Here is a 20,418-nt window from a genome sequence, read left to right on the forward strand (position 1 = left end):
AACATTGTCATTTTTTTCTGGGATAAATCATTCTAATGCTATGTTTCGAAAAGTAAATTAATAGAGTGAAAAATATGCTAAAAATATAATGAATATGTAAAAAAATCGTATTTCATCGGGCTTGAATATAATCAAAATTTTCGTATTACGCAATTTGAACACAGTTATCGTTGAAAATGCCATGTGATGGAAGAAATCCAAATTGTGACAGGAGACGAGAGTTATTAACTCAGTTAAAATGCTTGATTAGTTCTATGGAAAAAAGGTGATAGAATGTTAAAAGTAAATTAGTAGACATAAATAAAATTGTGAATCGTATGTAACAGGAAACCATGTGAATGGGACGAGCCACCATGTGCACCTCCTGTTATCTACACTTCACCTTGTGTACCTAATTGTTCTGATTGTGTAAGTAGAAATTAACATAAATTTTAACATAAATTTTCTTCAGTGACATAAGAGCGAGGGAGATAGAGTACATGGTGTATTGAAATTAATAATCATGGCTATTACAGTGTGATTATACACCTTTGTATCGATTAAGACTCTGTTAAAATATCGAGTAGGCATCGAATTTGGTGTCCCGTTTAAATTTCACTCGTTACATGTATTGTACTCAATGCATGTGTCGAGTAGTCCTTTTAACGCTGGAAAAATGGTCGCACGGTCATTTGATGCATGTTCCTGTAATAGGTCAAAATATTTTCAATGATTTTATTGAGAAAAAGCTTCGTTTATCCATCATATTTAAATACGATGCATTAAAAGAAAATTTGACTCAGGTGAAAATTATGCTTAGTCACAATTCTACTATAGTTACCTTTTTGAACAGATCTCTATCGATCCTCCAAAGGTGGAGAACTCAAATTTAAAAATGAATTCCTCCGGCAAAAACTTGACCAATTTCCAAACCACCACTGTTATAATTTTATTTATCCTTAGAGTTGTTCTCTAACGAAACGATTTTATATTTTATTGCTTTTTTACTGTTTGGACCCTAAACATCTATACATTCAATCATTTAGCAATTTCAACACGCTTTCGTGATAAGGAATATTCTGAAAGTAAAAATTTTGTTTCGGAAAAGAGAAATTATCTGTGAATTTATTTTTATAATAATTATAACATTCTTTTTATCTTTCTCAGTGAAGATATAATTAAATAAAACACGTTGCGGATTATCGCTGGATCTGTAACGATGCCAGTGAAGTGCAAAGGGCTGATAAGAAACTGCTTTAATAAGAGATAATAAAGAATTAAGTTGTATATATTAAATTTCAGATTCCAGTGAAACAGTGTAAAAGCTTTGATTTTCGTGCAAGTATTATATACAGATGCGAATGTATCAAAAGAAATGGCCTACAAGACAGATGTATGATGTGGAACTGTATGGGTAGACCAGAATGTATGACAAAACTGTATCCCGTTTGCATGCCAGGCCGCAATGCGTTGTTAAAACTGACCGATTTAGGGGACATGGAAATTGCTTTAAAGAAATTTTATTGCGCCGATCAGGCAAGGGAGGCAGCCTTGGCTGCATATTGTAGATTGGTATGTAATAGTAATGCAGTCTGCTGTAACGAAATGCCGGTATGCACCTATTCGAGTAGCTGTAAACCAAGTTGCAAGCCTGTATGTGTTGAGTTATCATCGTGTACACCCTGTATCAGTTCTTGTACACCGCCGTGTGCTTCTTATAACGTTTGTGTTCCATGTCCACCCCCATGTCCGCCGTCATGTACGCCACCCTGTACGACAACATGTCTACCACCGTGTCCACCACCTTGTCCACCACCATGTTGTTCACCATGTTTACCACCATGTCCACCACCATGCCCACCACCGTGTTTACCGCTATGCTTACCACCATGCCCACCTCCATGTCCATCCGCATGCCCACCACCATGTCCACCCCCATGTCCATCACCGTGCTGTCCACCGTGTTCGGTACCATGTCCACCATGTCCGCCATGTTCTCCATGTCCGCCATGTTTACCACCGTGTCCACCATGTTCTCCATGTCCGCCATGTTTACGACCATGTTCACCGCCGTGTCCACCACCATGTTTACCATTATGTTTGCCACGCTGTCCACCGTGTCCACCATGTCCACCATGCCCACCATGTCCCCCATGTGCACCATGTTCGCCATGTCCGCCATGTTTTCCATGTTCTCCATGTCCGCCATGTTTATCGCCATGTCCACCACCATGTCCACAACCATGTCCGCCACCATGTCCGCCACCATGTCCGCCTCCGTGTTTCCCGGTATGCCCACAACCATGTTCAACACCATGTACTCCACTATGTTTGCCGATGTGTTTATCACCATGTCTATCAGTTTGTCCTCCATGTTAAGCAAAATATTTGTCACGATACTGACCATTTTGTATACCAAATTGTTTATGACGATGTTTATCTGTCTATATCTTGTACCTTCCTTACAGTATGCATTATCATTTTGTCACGAGTATATTTTGCTATATGTTTCATATCTCTCTGTGTAATATTAAATTCGAAATGTTTTTATAATTTTATGCTACAAAATGAAATAAAAATTTTTTAGAAAAATTGGGTTTGAAGATTTAATACACGGTTCCAGAGATTTTCGTGCATTTTATATACATTGTTAATTTCTCCTTGGAATCAATGTATATAAACGTATGTTATGAAAATTTCAATAAATATCATGATCAAAGTGTTCTTACTATAGTTTTATTATATTTAGTTCGAAAAGTTACATAGTTCCAATACAGTGGTGATATTTTCACTGAATATCGTAGTATTAATGTTATGGTACCAAATACTTTTTCTCTTTATTCTCGATTCGACGTAATACTATTATAAAGTATACCAGGATATGTATATATATTTATGCTAAAACAGAAATAAAGGGAATTTTATTATTAATTGCCTGATGGATACTGTTCCGGATGTCGAGACTGTAAATATTGTGCTGGTAAGCAGTTGGGCCATGGTTTGACAAAGCATTCGGGTTGATTTTGACACTGACTTAATGGACAGTCATCTTGAAGACCATCTCTATGTACACACTGGCATCTTGTGAACAGAATACCATTTCGCATTTCAGGAAATTTTAAGCAATTTGTTTTCTAAAATAAAATGATAAAATAATAAATCAAATAATAACATAACAAAATAATTATATGAAATAAATGTATTAAGTAAAACGTAAATGTTAAATCTAACAGTAGCCGAATTACACGTGCACTAAAATATTTTTTTGACCGATTGTAATTATTTTTTAAATTTGTACATATGCAGAATATTCAAGCCTATGGCATTTTTAGTATTTTATTATTACAAATATGTTCAGTTTATTGTTATTGTTGAACTTTATTCTACATATTGGGAAATTTACCTCTGGAGTCTGGGTAATTTTTTTAAATCCATCTGTTCTATATTTACAACATGTTTCTTTTCTTTGTGTTTCTTCAAATGGGATCATAAGATACATTGGAATACATGGTGCTTTTTCCTGATTACATACCTGTGGCTTTGATATTCTTTGATGATAAGCACTATTAAGCATAGAGAAATTAAGTTTCTTTTATAAGGATTAAGTTGATGAATATGCAATAAGGTGGCTACGTATATTTAAATTAGGGAAATAAAATAAATAAATCTATTAAGCAGATGATTAAGAGAAAATATAATTTTTAACGTATAATATAGCATTGCAGGAATTGTTTCAAAATCTCTTATCCTCTGTATTAACTAAACATATAAAATTTAATTTGAAAATAATTAAAAAATGAAATAATATATATTAAAGCAGGAGACAACGTTGTAAGTATAATCGATTAAATGTATATTGATTTAAAAAGTATAATAACGTGATATTAAAAAATGTATGAAAATTTATAAATTAATAATTATAAGGATAATAATAAATTAAAAGGATACATGTTTATGTACATATTTATATACATTTAGATTTATCTTAAGGAATTTATTTTTTAATATTTAAAAGTAACATAACTGGACATAAAGAAAATTCTAATACTTTATTATTATTACCAAGTTTAATTTATTATATATAATTTTATTATTATACATAAATATATATATATATGTGTGATATGAAATATATAATTTATTATCACAAAGTTGATCATAATTTATTCACAATCATATACCTGTATTCTATATAGATTAACTATATTATTATATTACTATAATGTGGACGTACATATAATTATTTTAAAATATAAATATGTACATATTTATCGAAGTACTGAACTAACCATTTTATTGCTTTTGGTTTTACTGTACAAATTGTTGAAGTAGTTGCCATTGTGTTCGGTTGTGTAAACGTTGTTGAGGACAAAATACTTGTTAATTTACCATGTTGCAAGAAATTTTGGATAAAAACTAAAATTTATTGAACTATTGTGGATATTTATTGAACTATGGATACATTTCACGTTAAATTTTCTAATTTTGTAACGATCGCATTTTGTTTCATCTCTATACGCATTAACATTATTGAAATGAGGAACATTAATCCAGAATTGAATTTTACACATCACAATGTAAGAGCCATAGCAAATGTATTATTTTAAGTAGATAATCTATACTACAAACAAATTTGCTTATAAATCACTTTATTGCTACAAATAAAAGTGTACCATGAAATAAGATTAATACATTCTTTCAATGTTTAGTAATTTTATTAATATTAATAGCTAGTAATATCATTATGTAAGCAATAATTTGGCTGCGATTAATAATTTATTATTAATTATATAAAAATATTTTAATATCTATATGCCACAATAATAATAATAATATTAATAATAATAATAATTTATATTCATAATAATAATATTTACAATAATGATAGTAACATTTATTTATAAAAATACATATTTTTATAAAATGTCATTTAATTAAGGGTCAACGAAGTAATAATTAACAGCTTAAATCACATGAATTAATTCATCCGCATCAGTAGATCCTATTGGCTTTCATTGTCTTCAATAAAAATACAAAACGTTATGCTTATTAAATAAAGAAAACTATTTAATGAAATTAACACAAACGCAATACTGATCAAGTTTCATATGAAAATGAATAATTAAATTTGAAATACATATTTTTTAAGAGTATGTAACATAAATATAATTGTAATTAGTATATTATATTTCATAAATAAAATATATTTGCGGGGTATTTAATGCATGTAAGGTACATGTAACAATTTACGTCAAACATCATTTTATTCTTATATACATTACTATATAGTTTCGAATATATACGAATTTAAAATATTTTGAATTAAAAATTACATGTACTAATTTTTAGCAGCAATATGATCTTGGGGGGCATTGTGTTAAACAAGTTTGCAGAGGAGAACATCCTGGTCCATGCCGATACCATTTATCCGTCTATTAAAAAGAGATAAAAAATCAAACTCTTTTTAACAGTAATGATTCAGTAATATTTCTACTAATATACAGTATTTTAGTAATATTTTTACTATTATAATAACAGCAATTAAAAATAAAAGATGCTTGGTATAACGTGTCATAAAAACTATATACTTCATACATTAAAGTACACTTCAACCTTGACTCCCGCCCCGAAAAACCTAAACCAACCTAACCTAAACACAAAATGGATTTTCAATTGACAAAAGTCCGTTTTAGGTTAGTTTTCATTTTATTGTGTAGAATAGACTTAATTATAATTCTTTCCTGCATATTCACTTAAAAAACATACTCCTAATCAAACAGAAACGACTTTTACTAATTGGTATTGCTAAATCCTAACATTTACCGAAATGATGTGGTAAAAGCCCGAAATAAAAAAATGTACAAACATTTTTCGGATTTTTATCACCTGCCTATGGTAAATGCTACATATGTATGAGTTTCCGAATTATTGTATATGAAAACACATATCAGCGGTCGATAACCAATATATGTATATAACAGGTAAACTAAGTAGTTGAAAAGTATTTTCGTATTTAAGATCTAGGGTTCATTTTTCCACTCCCTCTTCACCATCAAATTTAATCACGATTTACAGCTAATTAATTAGTGTGATACGCTTATGTGTATATGCTAACCTATACTAATTTTATAATGAAACTTCCCTTATCATTTTACATTACATTTCACATTAGGTGTTCAGATGTATAATAAATTAGAAGAATTAATAAGATGATAGAGTATAAAATGGAAATACGAAACTCCATAACCATAGTAGAACAGTGGTAAATATTTTTACATACACCCTGTAATAGGTAACTTCGACCTGGAATAGGGTAAAGTAAATCCGTCCCGATTCTATTTAAATTTGCAGTCATATATATATCAGCAGTGGAACTAAATGTAATAAGCGGCCTTCTCATTGGTACTGTCCAGAGCGGTTTGCATTCTTCAGGACTAGGTTTTGTATACCATGCTTCTGGATCATATAAACAATTATATTTTACACACATCACTGGTTTTGTAGTTCTCCTGTAAGTCCGAATAATATATAAGGAAACAACATTTTCAAAATAATATAATGTATTAATTTCAAATCTTCGTGTTATTGCTTATTTCTGATCTATAGTTGATCTAAATTTAATTGGAAGAAAAAAATTGTAGATTTTACTTCTTACAAGCAATCCATCTTGTTGAAGAGACATCTTAAACGTCTAAGTTCTTGACCAGAACTCGAAATTCTGTTAGAAAATCCCCAATTTCCAATTGCTTCTGCTACACCGCTGTCATTACCCCTTGAAAATTTGAAGTTGCTCTGCATCTTTGACGTAACTACCAGCGTACCAGCGTTGTATTGTTAAAAATGTATAAATTAATGTCATAAATAATAAACTTAAACAATTTTTAATTTGAATTATATAAAAATATCGTCAAAATGTCACATTATCATTATATGTGTTTTATTTTATTTAAAAATCATTCTATAATTGCTAACTTCATGTTATTAACTTCGTGAATGTATCATGTATGCATACTATCTTATGTACTCCAATACAAATTTACACAATCAGAATATAAAAAAACATTTTTTCCTTTTTTGATATTAATATTATTCTCCTACAGTGCTTATACATTTAAATGGAAATATAATTTATTATTATACAATAGAAGTGAAAAAATTCATAAAATAATAAAAAGCTATTATTTTCATCAAAAAACGAAGCTTGATGTTTTTTAAGTATTTGAATTATTTTTTGAATTTTGTTAATTAATTTATTTCTGCAGTAACATTATGAAACAATAAACTACAAATATTCACAAACTTTGTTAAATTGAATATTAATTTGTTTTACATTGATTAATTATATACTCCAGCATATGATAACCACCGATTAATCTTACCTTTTTATTACTATTATTGCTTAATTTTACTTTAAAAAGTGCTAAACATTGTTTTAATTAGTTATACATTTAAAACTAATGTTATAAGAACATAAACAACTTTGTATATAAGAATAAATGTATATATTATTGCACGCATGGTTATAAAAAATTACCTAGAGCATAAATTTGCAATAAAAATTAATAAATTAGTTATAATAATAGAAACGTTGTGTTTTTGAATATCGGTAAACTAGGAATTTTTGTTTGTCTTTGACAAGATTGAATGTTGTCTATATAAAGACTGCGGAGTCCCAGATGAAAGTTATTTGTCTCTCTAACTTTGAAATGTGATTATCAAAAATTTAACCAATCGGACAGTTAATTTAAATTTTTAATTATGATTAATTTATATATATTATACATTTTTTTACATATTTTTTATATAAATTTTGGCATTAATTAATTATTAAAATTGAATAATTTAATTTTTTGCGATACTAAAATCAAACATTAATATTTTATTTCTAGATTATATTTCCTAACAAATATTGCATATTTTTAAAATTAGTTAAATTATTACTGCTAAAAACTCTTTAACAATGTGGTGTATTAAAATTTAACGATTTTCGTATTGGTCGAGCGATTTCGTGCACGCAACTTTTTACCCGATATCGACCGAAGTAAGTACTTACAGCCGTATATCCACGATTTTGCGAGTGTGACAAAGAAGTTTGAAGATAAAACGAGAGGAGACAATCAATAAGGTTATTACCATACTGAAGCCAAGATAAAAAGTGACCATCTTAACGCTGTTGTCAAGACAAATTCTATTGCCAATCGTAAGTTGCTTTGATAGATTGAAGCTATCTACGGTCGGTAAGTCGCATGCTTTATTATTCCTTTGGTTATTTATCATATCGCAGGATGGTCTGAGACGGCATGCGTAATTATAATCGTATTTTATTATTTTTGCAGAAAGCATAGTGACCATGAGTGCTTATGTACTGAGGTTTAATAGCACTCGAGCAAAATATATTTCTATGATACATTTCTCAACTTAGGCTAGGGCTTCCTTGTACATCGTGTATTAGAATCGTAATTACATGAATTTCTAAACTGATATATAAAAATATTTAGTTATTCATGCTCTTCATTTTAATTGCTATTTCTCGCGATTTTTATGAAAATTACTCCTCGGAGTAATTTTCAAAATCAAAGTAGTTAATTTGAATGTTTTGAAATTATTAAAGAATTATCTTTAATTTTGGAATTGCTCAAACTTTTATTTAAATATTTTTTTTGTTTTGTTTTGTCTCCTTTTTTTTCTGTTGAAGTAGAGTCAATTTTTATTTTCAATTTTTTCATTTTTAATTAATGTATGCCTTCTTGTTTTAATATTCAAGTTTCCATGTTAAATTTTATCAATTCAATTGAAAAGTAGAGGCACCACAACCATTTAATTATTACTAATCATAATTTTTAGTTCGGATTTTCAGTAAACATGAAGACTACAAGAATAACTTACAATGGCTGTGTTCATGTTTTATTGAGATTTCTGTTTTTAAATTCTTTTACTGTTAGTTTATTATTCCAAATTTAATTATGTATGTTAAATTTTTTTCATTACATTTTGAAAGTAATATAATGTAATTATACTTAAATAATTAATTTTTAATATTTTTTAAATATTTTATATAATAATAAAATAAAATATTACAATATAAAATATATTATATTTAATATCAAAAATATTTAAAATATGTAGAATGTTACCAAAAATAGTATACATGTAGTATAGAATATATACATTTATTATATGAATTAAGAATGTAATAAATACACTTTTTTATCTTATAATTAATATTTATAATATAAAGTGAATTTTAATAAAATTTAATTATTTTTAAACAGCAAGTAAAACTGCAACATATATTGATGATATTAATATATACATGTCTTTTTATTTTATACATATCTGTTATAAGTATACAATCTTATAAAATAAAACTCTTTGGTATTAATTTTTGTATTATGAAAAGCAATGAAATTAAGATGTAAAATTTCATTACAAAGAATGGAAATATGTTACACTGGAAAAATCTTACCGCAATATATCATTTATATTTAAATTTTAATAGGAAAACATAAATGTCTCGAAAATCTTTTGTGAAGAGAAAGCACATTGCTACATATTACTAGACTCCGATGTTATAAGTGGAAAGTTTTGTGTATCTATAAGTAAACCTTCATTTATACCTACTTTCTCTTCAGGTTCAAATTCATCTACATCATCTCCATCAGTTATCACTTGAGGACCAGTAGATTTATATTGAAATGCAGAGTGTGATAAATCAACTTCAACAGGAAATAACGTTACAGCGGATAATAAATCTCGTATATTAGAATAATATTTTGCTAAACCAGCTGCAAATTTTTGCAGTTGCCATACAACATCTTGAACATGTTTGTTGTCTAATAATTCAAGTTTTACAAGTACATCTGCTCTGAGTTTAGCAAATTTTGCACGAGCTTCTTGTCGACATCTTAACACCAGACGATATTCATAGTTCCCTGTCTCCACTCGATAAAGAGGTTCTTGTAATGCTGCGTAACTTTGTTCTTCATCATCTAATTCTTTTACTTTCAAACAATAAGAAAGATATTCAAATTTTGCATCAGCGTACTTGCTAATAGTTAAACGGGTATCTGGAATTGCTTTGTGAAGATATGTGCCCAGATCATTTAATATAGGTTTCAAAGTTTTTAAAATTGTTATTCCAAATTTTTCCATTTGTCTATGTTGTTCACCAAATTGTCTAAAAGCTTCGCTAGCTCGTGGCTGTGGTTCTCTAACTCCTATTGCAGCAAAGGCATCTCCAAATACTAAAACATACAAAGTAACAATATTCAAAATATTTGAACACAAAATATTAATATACATATAATTATTTGATCAAAAAGTAGTAATCATACTTTTATATATTTGTATTAAATCAAAAAAAGCATGTAATGTAGCTTTAGCATGAGAAACTAAACCCCTATATAAATTTTCTGTGCGCTGCAATGCCATTAATCGTTGTACAAGTGCATCGTTACAAAGAATAGCACGTGATAATCCAAGAGCATCTGCTGTTGCACTTCCCATTCCTTCAACTAACCTGTGCTTTACCTGAAATTTAATTTCATCTTTAAAATTATATAATCATTTATAATAAAATCACTTTAAACAGTACATACTTTTTTTAAAGCTATGTCAAGAGTGCGACCTTGTTTAGGATCAGCATGTAATTTATTATAATTAATACTGACTTGAGAGTCACAAGACTGTATCATTTTTGCAACTTCTACTTTTGTTTTTCCTCTAACTGAGGTTCCATTTACTGTTACAAGTTCATCTCCTGATTGTAAAGTACCATCTATTGCTGCAGGTGTATTATCAAAAATTTGTACAATATACAAACAAGGACATAATGGAGCTCCACCTCCAATGCTTATGCCTATCAGATTACTGCTGTCTTTTTGTATTATAATATTGCCAGATGTTATGGTCATACCCCTACATAAAATAATGAAAGAAAAGAATATATTAATATATATTACGTTGTTAAACTTAATGTTTACTTTAAAGAAAGAATATAAATATTTTATGTAAATAAATAAAATTTAATAAATATATTTATTATAACAATAACAATGACAACAATAATAATAATATATTAATAATTATAAATGTGTAATATTATATACATTTGTAAATAAATAATCTTCATGCATTTAATATTTTATAGTATACATATTAGCAAACATAAAATAATTTTAAAAGCTTACATATATAATACTTTATGTATAAGCAAACCAAAGATTAATAAACAAGACATACTCAAACAATCTAAATATAACTTTGTAATAAATAAACATGCAAAAGATTCTTACCTGAATGTTCTGATAATAATTAAATGTTTATAAATATTATACTAAAAAATGGTAAGTTAATTCTTAATTTCTATAAAATACTATAAATAAATCAAGTATCAAATAATACAATATTAAAATATAATTTTAACAACAAGCACATTATTATCAAAACTTACGTTGTATTATTGGGTAGATGATGAAGAGACTGATCTTGATTGACCAGTTCTACATCTGGTCTACGTTCCACAATGATTAGAAGAAATAGAAAAGATACAGTTTGTAATATTTTTTAAATGTACAACATACATTAAATAAAATGTTAGTAACAAAAATGTAAATAAAACATAAAAATGCATACATGCGATCTTCCATTGTAGTAAACTGATACAATTGCACATTAACGGATGACATAGTGGCTAATGGAATGAAATTTTCTTTAAATTCTTCAACAATATTTTTCAAAGTAATATTATCTGTAGATAATACAGTTTGATCTTCTAAACTATTTTATCACACCGTGACATATAGACATGCATGTTGCAATAAAAAAGAAGCATATTTAAATTGAAGTGTAACACATATCAATAATAAAATAATCAATTTTATAAAACCAACATTTTATCCTCTTCAAAGAAGAAATCATCATCATAATCCATGTTTGTAATCTGTAATATTAATAAGGACTAAAGTGATGTTTAATTCTTTGAACCCATAAATATGACATTAGTTGTGAATAAAGTAATTTAGTAACATATTAAAAGACTTATACTTTAAAATTAGTTTGTCAGAAATTTAAATACAATGAGTATGTAACATTATAACAAAATCACTGTATGCTAGTACCTCAGTGAACCACTTATATGAAAGTAAACAAAGCAATATGACATATGTAAATTTTACATATCAATTTTAAGAAATAAATACGGTAATCGATCTTTCACACTGTTTTCATGTACATATATGTATAGAGAGACTGAAATTAATTAAAACATATTAACTTAATTTTCAAAGCAAATACCTTTATATAAATATGTAACTTTTTATAATATTTATTTTCGTCTGTAAATGATTGCTTGAACAATAAAGACAGTTACTGAAAACATAAAACATCATACAAGTATATATATTTTGTTATTGGTTACTTTACACATGATTTAATAAGACTGAAAAACTTGCTAGTCGTTGTAAGTATTACAAACTATGTATTTGTCATGTAGCATAACTTGTACACATTTTTTACTTTATATGCATTCAAATGTTTGCATACTTTTTGTATCCTGTGCATTTACTAGTATTACAGTAAAAAAAATATCGTAAATTACTAAACTATAAATATGATATGTATTTTTTTTCGTTTTATTATACTAAATTACTTTTCATAGATATTCTATCTAAATTTAAATTCTATTTCTTTAAAAGAACAATTATTAGTAATTAAATTTACCATGTTGGTAACACTAAATCATTTCTGATGTTCTTTATTTAATGCCAACGTTACGTTAATGTTCCACGTTGTAGGATTGACGATTGCGTTACCGTCCTTCCACGTCGCAAGCAGGGATGGTAGTCAGATGTGCTATTGCGAAGCAGTGTGGTCAAGTGTTGATTTGAAGTGAGTGTTCGGGAAGTGGAATAAATCGATATTCATAACAGAAAAGTTAGTTTTAAAACATCGCAACGAAATGAAGACACATAGCATTTTTTTGTTACTTTTTATTTCAACAATTACTCTCACATTCAACAAAGGTAATGCAAAATAAAAAATGTTAACTAGTATGTGTTTTACATTTTATAATTTATATTTGTATTTTACATATGTAACATATTGACATGGAAAACACATATTATATATATGTAAAACATTGACATGAAAAAAATACATTGTTTTCTTTTGTAACTTTTATTATGTATGTACATAATTTATGTTTAATTAATATAGTTCATACAAATGTCATTTAATAAGTTGAAAATAATATTTTAAATAATGTTGCATTACATACTTATAGTTTTTGATAAATGCTTTTCTAAAATTATGTTTCAATCAATATTAAAATGTTATATTTGTTCATAATAATTTATGTGTAAATAATTATTATTATATTTATATTTATTTATATAATTATATGTAATTTTTATTATAGTTTATGCTCAAGAAGATGAAAATATAGATGATATCGTAGATATTGAAGGAGAAGATAATTCTGTAATAACAGATGAAGAACCAGAAGATGAAACAACCACAGCTTCATCTGATGCTGATACAACAATATTATTTACTAAACCAGTTTATAGTGGATTATCAACATTAGGTACATATATAAATTTTTCTGGCGTTATTTCATTTATTTCTTTATGAAATTAGAATTTAATATTATGTTTATTCTTCTAGAACTACCAGCTGGAAATTTAGTTGAATTTCTTGTTGGTTTTACCAATAAAGGTGAATCAGATTTTGTTCTGGAATCATTGGATGCTTCTTTCCGTTATGCAATGGACTTCAACTTTTACATTCAAAACTTTTCAACTGTTGCATATAATAAAATTGTAAAACCAAAACATGAAGCAACATTAGCATATTCATTTATTCCGTCAGAAAATCTTGCTGGAAGACCTTTTGGCTTTAATGTCAATCTGAATTATAGAGATACAGTATGTAATACATGAAATATTTAGTTTCAAAAATTTAAGTATTTTATTTAACTTAAAAATTAATAGCAATTTATAATTTTATAGAATGGTATTGGCTTCAGTGAAGCTGTTTACAATGAAACAGTGCAAATAATAGAATTAGATGATGGTCTGGATGGAGAAACAATTTTCCTATATGTATTTCTGGCAGCATGCGTGATATTGATACTTGTAGGAGGACAGCAGCTGCTGTCATCTCTTGGTCGTAAATCTCGATCTTCTAACACTCGTAAAACACCTGTAGAAATGGGTACATCCAATCCTAATAATGTAGATTATGATTGGTTGCCAAAAGAAACATTAAATAGAATTAGTAAGTATCATATAACTTAAGTAAAATATAAAATAGTATTTTACATACAAATTTTTCTTCCAGATAAATCTCCTAAAACTCCTAGACAAAGCCCTAGGCAACGGAAAGTTAAGAGAACGGCTGATGATTAAGTTACGTTGATATGTGCGTGTGTGATTACTGTGTGTAAATAAGAAGTATGGTTTTATATTTGTAATAATTCCTTAGCAACAAATTTTCATATTTTTGCATCCATGATGTATTAAAGTAAAAATTCAACATCGTTATTGTATGTATATTCAAAATATCCACAAATGTTTTACATTATAGTTCATAATGAAACATTTTTAAATAAATTTTATAACTTATTCTTAATGTTATGAGATATTATGTAATGTTGTCAAAAAAAGAAAAGTGAACAAGACAGCAAAAACTAGAATATAAATCTTTCATATAAATAGTATAAAATTTTCATGGACTGCTGCTATGAACCATTTGAGTATATGTATAACTTATAATCATTGTCAACTTTATTATTGACCACCATTTCAGAAATAATGTTATATCAATAAAACAATTTTGTATAAATTATTTTCGTATATACATATTTATGCTATATATTATTAATGAACCCATGAATCAAATTTAATGTATTTTAATTTAATTTAAAAAAGAACAGAGATTATATGAATATTTTTTAATAAAAATTTAATAAATATAAGTTTTAAGAATGTGAGTTTATTTTTATTTCATAACTTAATAAAAATAAATATATTTCATATTTATTACATATCATGGTAAAAATATCAAAACTTCAATAAAACTTTTCTCATACTATTTTTTAATTTGTTCTTCTTTTATATTTCTTATCTTCTTTTTTACTTAGATATTATTAAAAAAAGAATTATAGAAAATTAATTCAGACGTGTTTTTTATAAAATTGTGTATGTTGTTACATATTCTAACCTACTCTATATAGTGTAACTGTTTAGTCACTAAATAATCACACGTCATACATCGTCACATTGGATCATACTTTAGTAATCATACTTAGTATTATATTAGTTGTGGTGTTAAAGTAAAAGTTACAAAAATGTCAGATTTGAGAGATTGGTTTTATTCTTTACCAATTTTTACAAGATATTGGCTATTATGTACAGTAGTTTGTTCATTACTCGGAAGATTTGACATAATAAACCCAAGATTATTAATACTTAAAAATGATCGTTTCATAAACAATTTCGAAATTTGGAGAGCAGCAACCAGTGTTTTTTATTATCCTATCTTCCCAAGTGCTTTTCATTTCTTGATTAATTGTTATTTCTTATATAATTATTCGCTGAGGTTAGAACGTGGAGAATATGATGGACGACCAGCAGATTATTGTTTCCTACTCTTATTTAACTGGATATGCTGCGTTATCATAGGTCTTATTGGAGAATTCCATTATCTTATGGATCCTATGGTACTTAGCATATTATATGTTTGGTGTCAATTGAATAAAGATGCTCTTGTTAATTTCTTGTTTGGTATGTACCTTTTTTATAAGTTATTAATTTGTAATATTTTTGATTACTAATTTAATATATTAATTGTATAAATTAACAGGTTCACAATTTAAAGCAATATATTTACCATGGGTATTGTTTGCATTTAATCTCATTGTATCTGGTGGCGGTACAATGGAACTTTTTGGCATCCTAGTAGGACATCTTTATGTGTTTTTTAAATTTAAATATCCTCAAGAACTTGGTGGGCCTGAGTTACTGAATACTCCAAAAATTCTTGAAACTTATTTCCCGTCTCAAAGAGGTAATATTAGAAGGTTTGGAGCTGCACCTGTACAAAGGACACAGGCACAACAAACTAGAAATATATTTGGTGGTCATAATTGGGGACGAGGACATGTTTTAGGAGAATAAATTAGTAATTTTGCTATAAGAGATACAAATTTTTTTATATGAAAATCTTTTCTATTATTGTTTCCATCTAATTAGTTTTATTGAAATATGTATAAATAATTCATGAGAAGTAATTTGTTTCTCTAATATTTTACAAAAATTTATTGATAATAAATACATCTATTGTCCTAATTCAAAATATATGTATTTAAATTATAATTATTTTGATAAGGTTGGTAGAAGAGTTTTGTTTATTTAAAGAAAACTGTCCATAATATCAAATCCAAATTTTGTTAATTATAAGTGCATCTTTTTTAATATGTCTTACAATCAAGTAACCACATTACTAGATAATACGTTTAAAAATAATTGTGACTCGATATGTATAGATAGTAAGTTAATTAGTAAATGCACTGAATATATAAAGTATTTAATGATTTAAAAACTTTCTTACATTTTCATATATCTGTAATTTATACAGAAAAAAGTTACAAAAGCTGATCATAAAAAAGGATATAATCAAACATTACAAAAATAACTACAAAAGTATATTAAGATTTTATGTAGATGAAAATAAATATTCCTTTTATTATATGGTATGCTTTAAAACTCATTTATAATATACTAATAAAGAAACTACTATGATTTTATGATATAATTAGTACATCCAAAATAAATTAATCATTTAAATAACAAATATAATGGTAATTAGTGTAAATGTAGTTAAGAGAAAATCTTTCATTGGGAATATAAGGTATACGACACATTTAAGTATTTCTAAGCTACTTATTTCTTTAAAGGAGGAAAAATATATATACATGTATAAAAATATGACACTTTGATGTTAAAAATGTTTTATTTTTTACCCCTTATGATAAATCTGTAACAATAAAAATGAAAATTCTTATAATTAAAACATACATACATACATACATACATACATTCATACGTCCATCCATCCTTATATCCAGCCAATTATTTCATATTATAATAGTATAATAAATTTAAGTATTATGTGGTGGGATGAAATATTGTGCTGAAAATATTAGCAAAGAGCTCTGAACTTACCACATTATTCATCTCGGACTTGGAGCTTTCCACCATTAATCTCTTCGATGAGATCTCGTGGTGGTCGACCTTCAACTGTGCATCCAACTGATTGACAAGTTCCTAATATTTCTTTAACAGTGCCACTAAGATACTTTGACATAGATCTTGGTCTCATTGCTCGAGCGATCGCAACAATGTCATCAAATGACAGATTTCCGTTATGCTTAATATTTTTCTGCCTTTTACGATCCCTTGGAGGTTCTTTTAGTGCTTTGATAATTAAAGATGCAGCAGATGGAACTACTGAAATGGTAGCTTGTCTATTCTGAATTGTCAATTGTACAGTAATCTTCAAACCTTTCCAATCACTGGTAGCTTTGGCAATATCATCACCAACTTTTTTTGGAGACTATAAGCATTATAAAACATTACTTAAACACTAAGCAAGTATTTTGCATATACAAAAAGTATTAAATATTAAAAAAAAATACACATTTTAAATTATAAAATAGAATTTTATTCTCTTTTGGGGGTTAAAAGATAATAATATTAAAAATATTTTTGAATTATATGTATTTATAAAATATAAACATACCAAACCAAGAGGACCAATTTTTGGAGCCAAAGATGAAGTTGCTCCTACTTCACCTCCAACGCATCGTAGATAAACTATTGAAACAAATATGTGTGTTAAGGCATTTTTTGTTTAAACACACACAAAAATTAAAAATATACCTTTTTTAATTTCATTGGGATCAAATTTAGGAGGCATTCTGTTAATTAGTATGGAAACAGTAACAATTAAATATAGATGAAGTTCGATATTTTTAAAAAATCTACGAACGACGTACACACGTGGCAAACCGCGTGTAAAAGAGATTGAAAACGATTATATTATTGAGATAGGTAGTGATATAGCATGAACTATATAAATTAAAGGTAGTTCTACAGTTAATTTATTAAATTATGATAGGCGCGTATAATAGTTGCAGCATTCATAGAAACTACGTTACATGAATACGCCTTTAAAATTCATTAAAATACCTATGTAATTTTTCTTTGCAACTATAAATAAATAAATTGCAAAATAAATATTCAATTTAAAATGCTTAAGTTAAACAAATTATTAAAATATTATAAAAGTAGTAAGAAAATGATAAATTAAATGCATAGCTATAATATACTTATTTTTTCTGAATAAAATTTTAGTGAAAAAGTTTGAAATGTTTTTGAAAATTTGAATAAAGTTGTTTACAACTTTGTACTTATAACATAAAACAATTTTTATATGTTCAAGAGATTATGATTATATTAATTTTACTTTTTAGTAATTTTGTTTTACTTTTAATTTATATTATATTTTTATTAAATTATGAAATGAATTGCATAACAATTAAATTCAATACTTTTACTCATAAAATTAAGTTACTATTTTAGTCATATTATATGTAACAATTATTAATATATCGTATGTATCTTAAGCTAAATTAACATGTAACGTACTAATCTGAACAAATAAAGAGCACGTAATATATAAAAGAAATTAATGATGTCCGATTCTAGGAATTTAATTTTATTATTTAGTGAATGGAGAAATGTTCGAATATTCAAATATCCTCATTGTATAATTGAAAATGAATATTTTCTATAATGTCTCAACACACCGTATAGTATATTTGTTGATATTTATTTGTGTTCATAATATTACTGTCTATATTTATTCAATTACATTTAACTGTCATTCTTCAGGTTCAGCTTTAAGTTTTATTCTATTTATTAAAATGAAATATTCAACATAAGTATTTTAATATAATATTCTTATATTATTTATAATTCTTCCTTTTGTTTTTTACGAGATAAAATTTCCATTGATCCTGCAATTTAATTTTTATGACATGTTATAATTTATAATGAAAATAAGAAATGTTTTCTTTTTTTAATGTAAATAAAAATAAAATAAAATAGATTGTTTTATGTGTCTAAATAGTGTATTACACAAGAAGTATCGCTTATTTTGCTTTTACATTTAGCATCAGTAAGAAGAAAATATTATTTAATGCAATGAAAATAATGTTGAAAATATGCATTTTAAAATTTTTACTAATTTTATTGTTAAGTTTATGTTAAGTATTTTATTGTATTTTTAAAATTAATTATTGTATTTATTCAATTATTGCATAATTATTATATATGTTATTATATAAGAAAGATAATTCTGATTACTATTTTTTTCTACTAACAGAACAAAGTTTTGTATGTTTAGGTATAGAAGTACAAGATATTTTTATTTTATTTTATTTTATAAGTAAAAATTTTCATGATGAAATAATTAATTCTTTGTTAATATAATTCTAATAACATTATGTTTAAAGGTAAATTAATTTTTTTAATAAATGAAATATAATTAATATAGCTTGTAATATTTAAATTGTTTCTAATTCACCGGCAACAGCAATAGCTTCAATTTCAAATTGTGCTCCCTACAATAAAGTTTTACATTTAATGATAGCAGTTAGATTTTTAAATATATGACAAAGTATTTCATACCATTGGTAGCTTTCCAACTTGAAATGTAGATCGAGCTGGATAGTTTTCCTTGAAAACTAAATTGAAAAAGTGTGTACACATGTACAAGAAAAATTATACGTGTAAATTAAAATATAAAATTAAGTCTTACATTCTTTGTAAACTTCGTTTACACCAGTAAAATTATTAATATCTTGTAAAAAAATTGTTGTTTTAATAAATGCAAATAAATATAAAATATAATTATAATGAAATATAATTTATGTCAATAATATTTATAACATTATAGAGCAAAGCTTCATAACTGGTTTGTCATTAAAAAACAGAAATTTTAAAATTAAATGAAATTTGTATGTAGCTTCTAATAAGTATGACCTTTATCATAATCAGATCCAGCTTCTTTTAGAATATGTCCCATATTTATAAGAGCTTGGCGAGCTTCTGCAACAGCACCGCCAATAGCAAGTTTCTCAGTTTTAACATCAACACCAAGAATTCCAGATAAATACAAAGTATGATTTACAAGTACTGCTTGGCTGTTAAAAAAAATTAGTTACATATTTATATGATTGCATATATTTTGATTAAATTTATAGTTAATTATATTAGAAAAATTTTATTTTAATCTACATAATGTAATTAAAAAAAAAAAAAAAAAAAAAAAAAAAAAAAAAAATTTTTTTTTTTTTTTTTTTTTTTTTTTTTT

The 20,418-nt window shown here is 26.5% G+C and overlaps 7 protein-coding genes across 14 annotated transcripts in view; 3 read left to right on the forward strand and 4 right to left on the reverse strand.

The window, feature by feature from the left end:
- Nucleotides 1-176: 176 nt before the first annotated feature.
- LOC108549477 (uncharacterized) lies at nt 177-1,616 on the forward strand. Its single transcript, XM_017902865.1, has 4 exons — nt 177-265; nt 327-408; nt 1,282-1,569; nt 1,611-1,616. The coding sequence occupies exons 1-4, from the start codon at nt 177-179 to the stop codon at nt 1,614-1,616; spliced, it is 465 nt and encodes a 154-aa protein (XP_017758354.1).
- Nucleotides 1,617-1,655: 39 nt separating this feature from the next.
- LOC108549478 (uncharacterized) lies at nt 1,656-6,777 on the reverse strand. The gene is made up of 7 exons (XM_017902867.1): nt 6,635-6,777; nt 6,260-6,488; nt 5,351-5,411; nt 4,269-4,395; nt 3,383-3,542; nt 2,915-3,113; nt 1,656-2,347 (listed from the first exon to the last, which is right to left on the reverse strand). The coding sequence occupies exons 1-7, from the start codon at nt 6,775-6,777 to the stop codon at nt 1,695-1,697; spliced, it is 1,572 nt and encodes a 523-aa protein (XP_017758356.1). The 3' UTR covers nt 1,656-1,694.
- Nucleotides 6,778-9,450: 2,673 nt separating this feature from the next.
- On the reverse strand, nt 9,451-12,724 carry PICK1 (protein interacting with PRKCA 1). Of its 8 annotated transcripts, none has more exons than XM_017902889.1 (5): nt 12,700-12,724; nt 11,871-11,920; nt 10,578-10,896; nt 10,314-10,509; nt 9,451-10,223 (listed from the first exon to the last, which is right to left on the reverse strand). In XM_017902889.1, the coding sequence occupies exons 1-5, from the start codon at nt 12,700-12,702 to the stop codon at nt 9,526-9,528; spliced, it is 1,266 nt and encodes a 421-aa protein (XP_017758378.1). In that variant the 5' UTR covers nt 12,703-12,724; the 3' UTR covers nt 9,451-9,525. The 8 variants fall into 8 exon arrangements, with proteins under 8 accessions (XP_017758378.1, XP_017758384.1, XP_017758381.1 ...); XM_017902895.1 differs by lacking the exon at nt 12,700-12,724 and adding an exon at nt 12,523-12,536; XM_017902892.1 differs by lacking the exon at nt 12,700-12,724 and adding an exon at nt 12,274-12,328.
- A 51-nt stretch (nt 12,725-12,775) lies between these two features.
- On the forward strand, nt 12,776-14,541 carry l(1)G0320 (signal sequence receptor subunit 1 l(1)G0320). The gene is made up of 5 exons (XM_017902898.1): nt 12,776-13,001; nt 13,397-13,564; nt 13,645-13,904; nt 13,989-14,256; nt 14,320-14,541. The coding sequence occupies exons 1-5, from the start codon at nt 12,938-12,940 to the stop codon at nt 14,385-14,387; spliced, it is 828 nt and encodes a 275-aa protein (XP_017758387.1). The 5' UTR covers nt 12,776-12,937; the 3' UTR covers nt 14,388-14,541.
- Nucleotides 14,542-15,308: 767 nt separating this feature from the next.
- Der-1 (derlin 1) lies at nt 15,309-16,157 on the forward strand. Its single transcript, XM_017902946.1, has 2 exons — nt 15,309-15,764; nt 15,844-16,157. Exons 1-2 carry the CDS (start codon nt 15,329-15,331, stop codon nt 16,155-16,157), a joined length of 750 nt encoding a protein of 249 aa, XP_017758435.1. The 5' UTR covers nt 15,309-15,328.
- An 843-nt stretch (nt 16,158-17,000) lies between these two features.
- Nucleotides 17,001-18,056, reverse strand: RpL12 (ribosomal protein L12). The gene is made up of 4 exons (XM_017903050.1): nt 17,922-18,056; nt 17,782-17,855; nt 17,205-17,595; nt 17,001-17,016 (listed from the first exon to the last, which is right to left on the reverse strand). The coding sequence occupies exons 1-3, from the start codon at nt 17,956-17,958 to the stop codon at nt 17,209-17,211; spliced, it is 498 nt and encodes a 165-aa protein (XP_017758539.1). The 5' UTR covers nt 17,959-18,056; the 3' UTR covers nt 17,001-17,016; nt 17,205-17,208.
- A 1,541-nt stretch (nt 18,057-19,597) lies between these two features.
- UK114 (reactive intermediate imine deaminase A homolog UK114) overlaps nt 19,598-20,418 on the reverse strand; it is a 1,198-nt gene continuing 377 nt past the window's right edge. Inside the window, exons 2-5 of the mRNA XM_017902868.1 lie at nt 20,088-20,248; nt 19,864-19,932; nt 19,734-19,789; nt 19,598-19,666 (exon numbers count right to left, since the gene is read on the reverse strand). Coding sequence (XP_017758357.1) covers nt 19,610-19,666; nt 19,734-19,789; nt 19,864-19,932; nt 20,088-20,248 — 343 coding nt within the window. The 3' untranslated portion in view covers nt 19,598-19,609. The remainder of the gene's footprint in view (nt 19,667-19,733; nt 19,790-19,863; nt 19,933-20,087; nt 20,249-20,418) is intronic.

The sequence above is a fragment of the Eufriesea mexicana genome, unplaced genomic scaffold (assembly GCF_001483705.2).
Source record: "Eufriesea mexicana isolate 0111107269 unplaced genomic scaffold, ASM148370v2 scaffold2087, whole genome shotgun sequence".
NCBI lineage: Eukaryota > Metazoa > Arthropoda > Insecta > Hymenoptera > Apidae > Eufriesea > Eufriesea mexicana.

Coding starts and splice junctions, on each gene's coding strand:
- Der-1 (XM_017902946.1), top strand. CDS start 15,329: ATGTCAGATTTGAGAGATTGGTTTTATTCTTTACCAATTTTTACAAGA. Junction 15,765..15,843: donor TCTTGTTAATTTCTTGTTTG/GTATGTACCTTT, acceptor ATAAATTAACAG/GTTCACAATTTAAAGCAATA.
- LOC108549478 (XM_017902867.1), bottom strand. CDS start 6,777: ATGCAGAGCAACTTCAAATTTTCAAGGGGTAATGACAGCGGTGTAGCA. Junction 3,543..4,268: donor AAACCAAAAGCAATAAAATG/GTTAGTTCAGTA, acceptor TATGCTTAATAG/TGCTTATCATCAAAGAATAT. Junction 2,348..2,914: donor TCCGGAACAGTATCCATCAG/GCAATTAATAAT, acceptor CTTAACATGGAG/GACAAACTGATAGACATGGT.
- PICK1 (XM_017902897.1), bottom strand. CDS start 11,666: ATGTCATCCGTTAATGTGCAATTGTATCAGTTTACTACAATGGAAGAT. Junction 11,492..11,613: donor ACTACAATGGAAGATCGCAT/GTATGCATTTTT, acceptor TGTGGAACGTAG/ACCAGATGTAGAACTGGTCA. Junction 10,224..10,313: donor TTTAATACAAATATATAAAA/GTATGATTACTA, acceptor TGTATGTTTTAG/TATTTGGAGATGCCTTTGCT.
- RpL12 (XM_017903050.1), bottom strand. CDS start 17,958: ATGCCTCCTAAATTTGATCCCAATGAAATTAAAAAAG. Junction 17,856..17,921: donor TCCCAATGAAATTAAAAAAG/GTATATTTTTAA, acceptor TTGTTTCAATAG/TTTATCTACGATGCGTTGGA. Junction 17,596..17,781: donor AAATTGGTCCTCTTGGTTTG/GTATGTTTATAT, acceptor TAATGCTTATAG/TCTCCAAAAAAAGTTGGTGA.
- LOC108549477 (XM_017902865.1), top strand. CDS start 177: ATGCCATGTGATGGAAGAAATCCAAATTGTGACAGGAGACGAGAGTTA. Junction 266..326: donor ATTAGTTCTATGGAAAAAAG/GTGATAGAATGT, acceptor CGTATGTAACAG/GAAACCATGTGAATGGGACG. Junction 409..1,281: donor TACCTAATTGTTCTGATTGT/GTAAGTAGAAAT, acceptor ATTAAATTTCAG/ATTCCAGTGAAACAGTGTAA.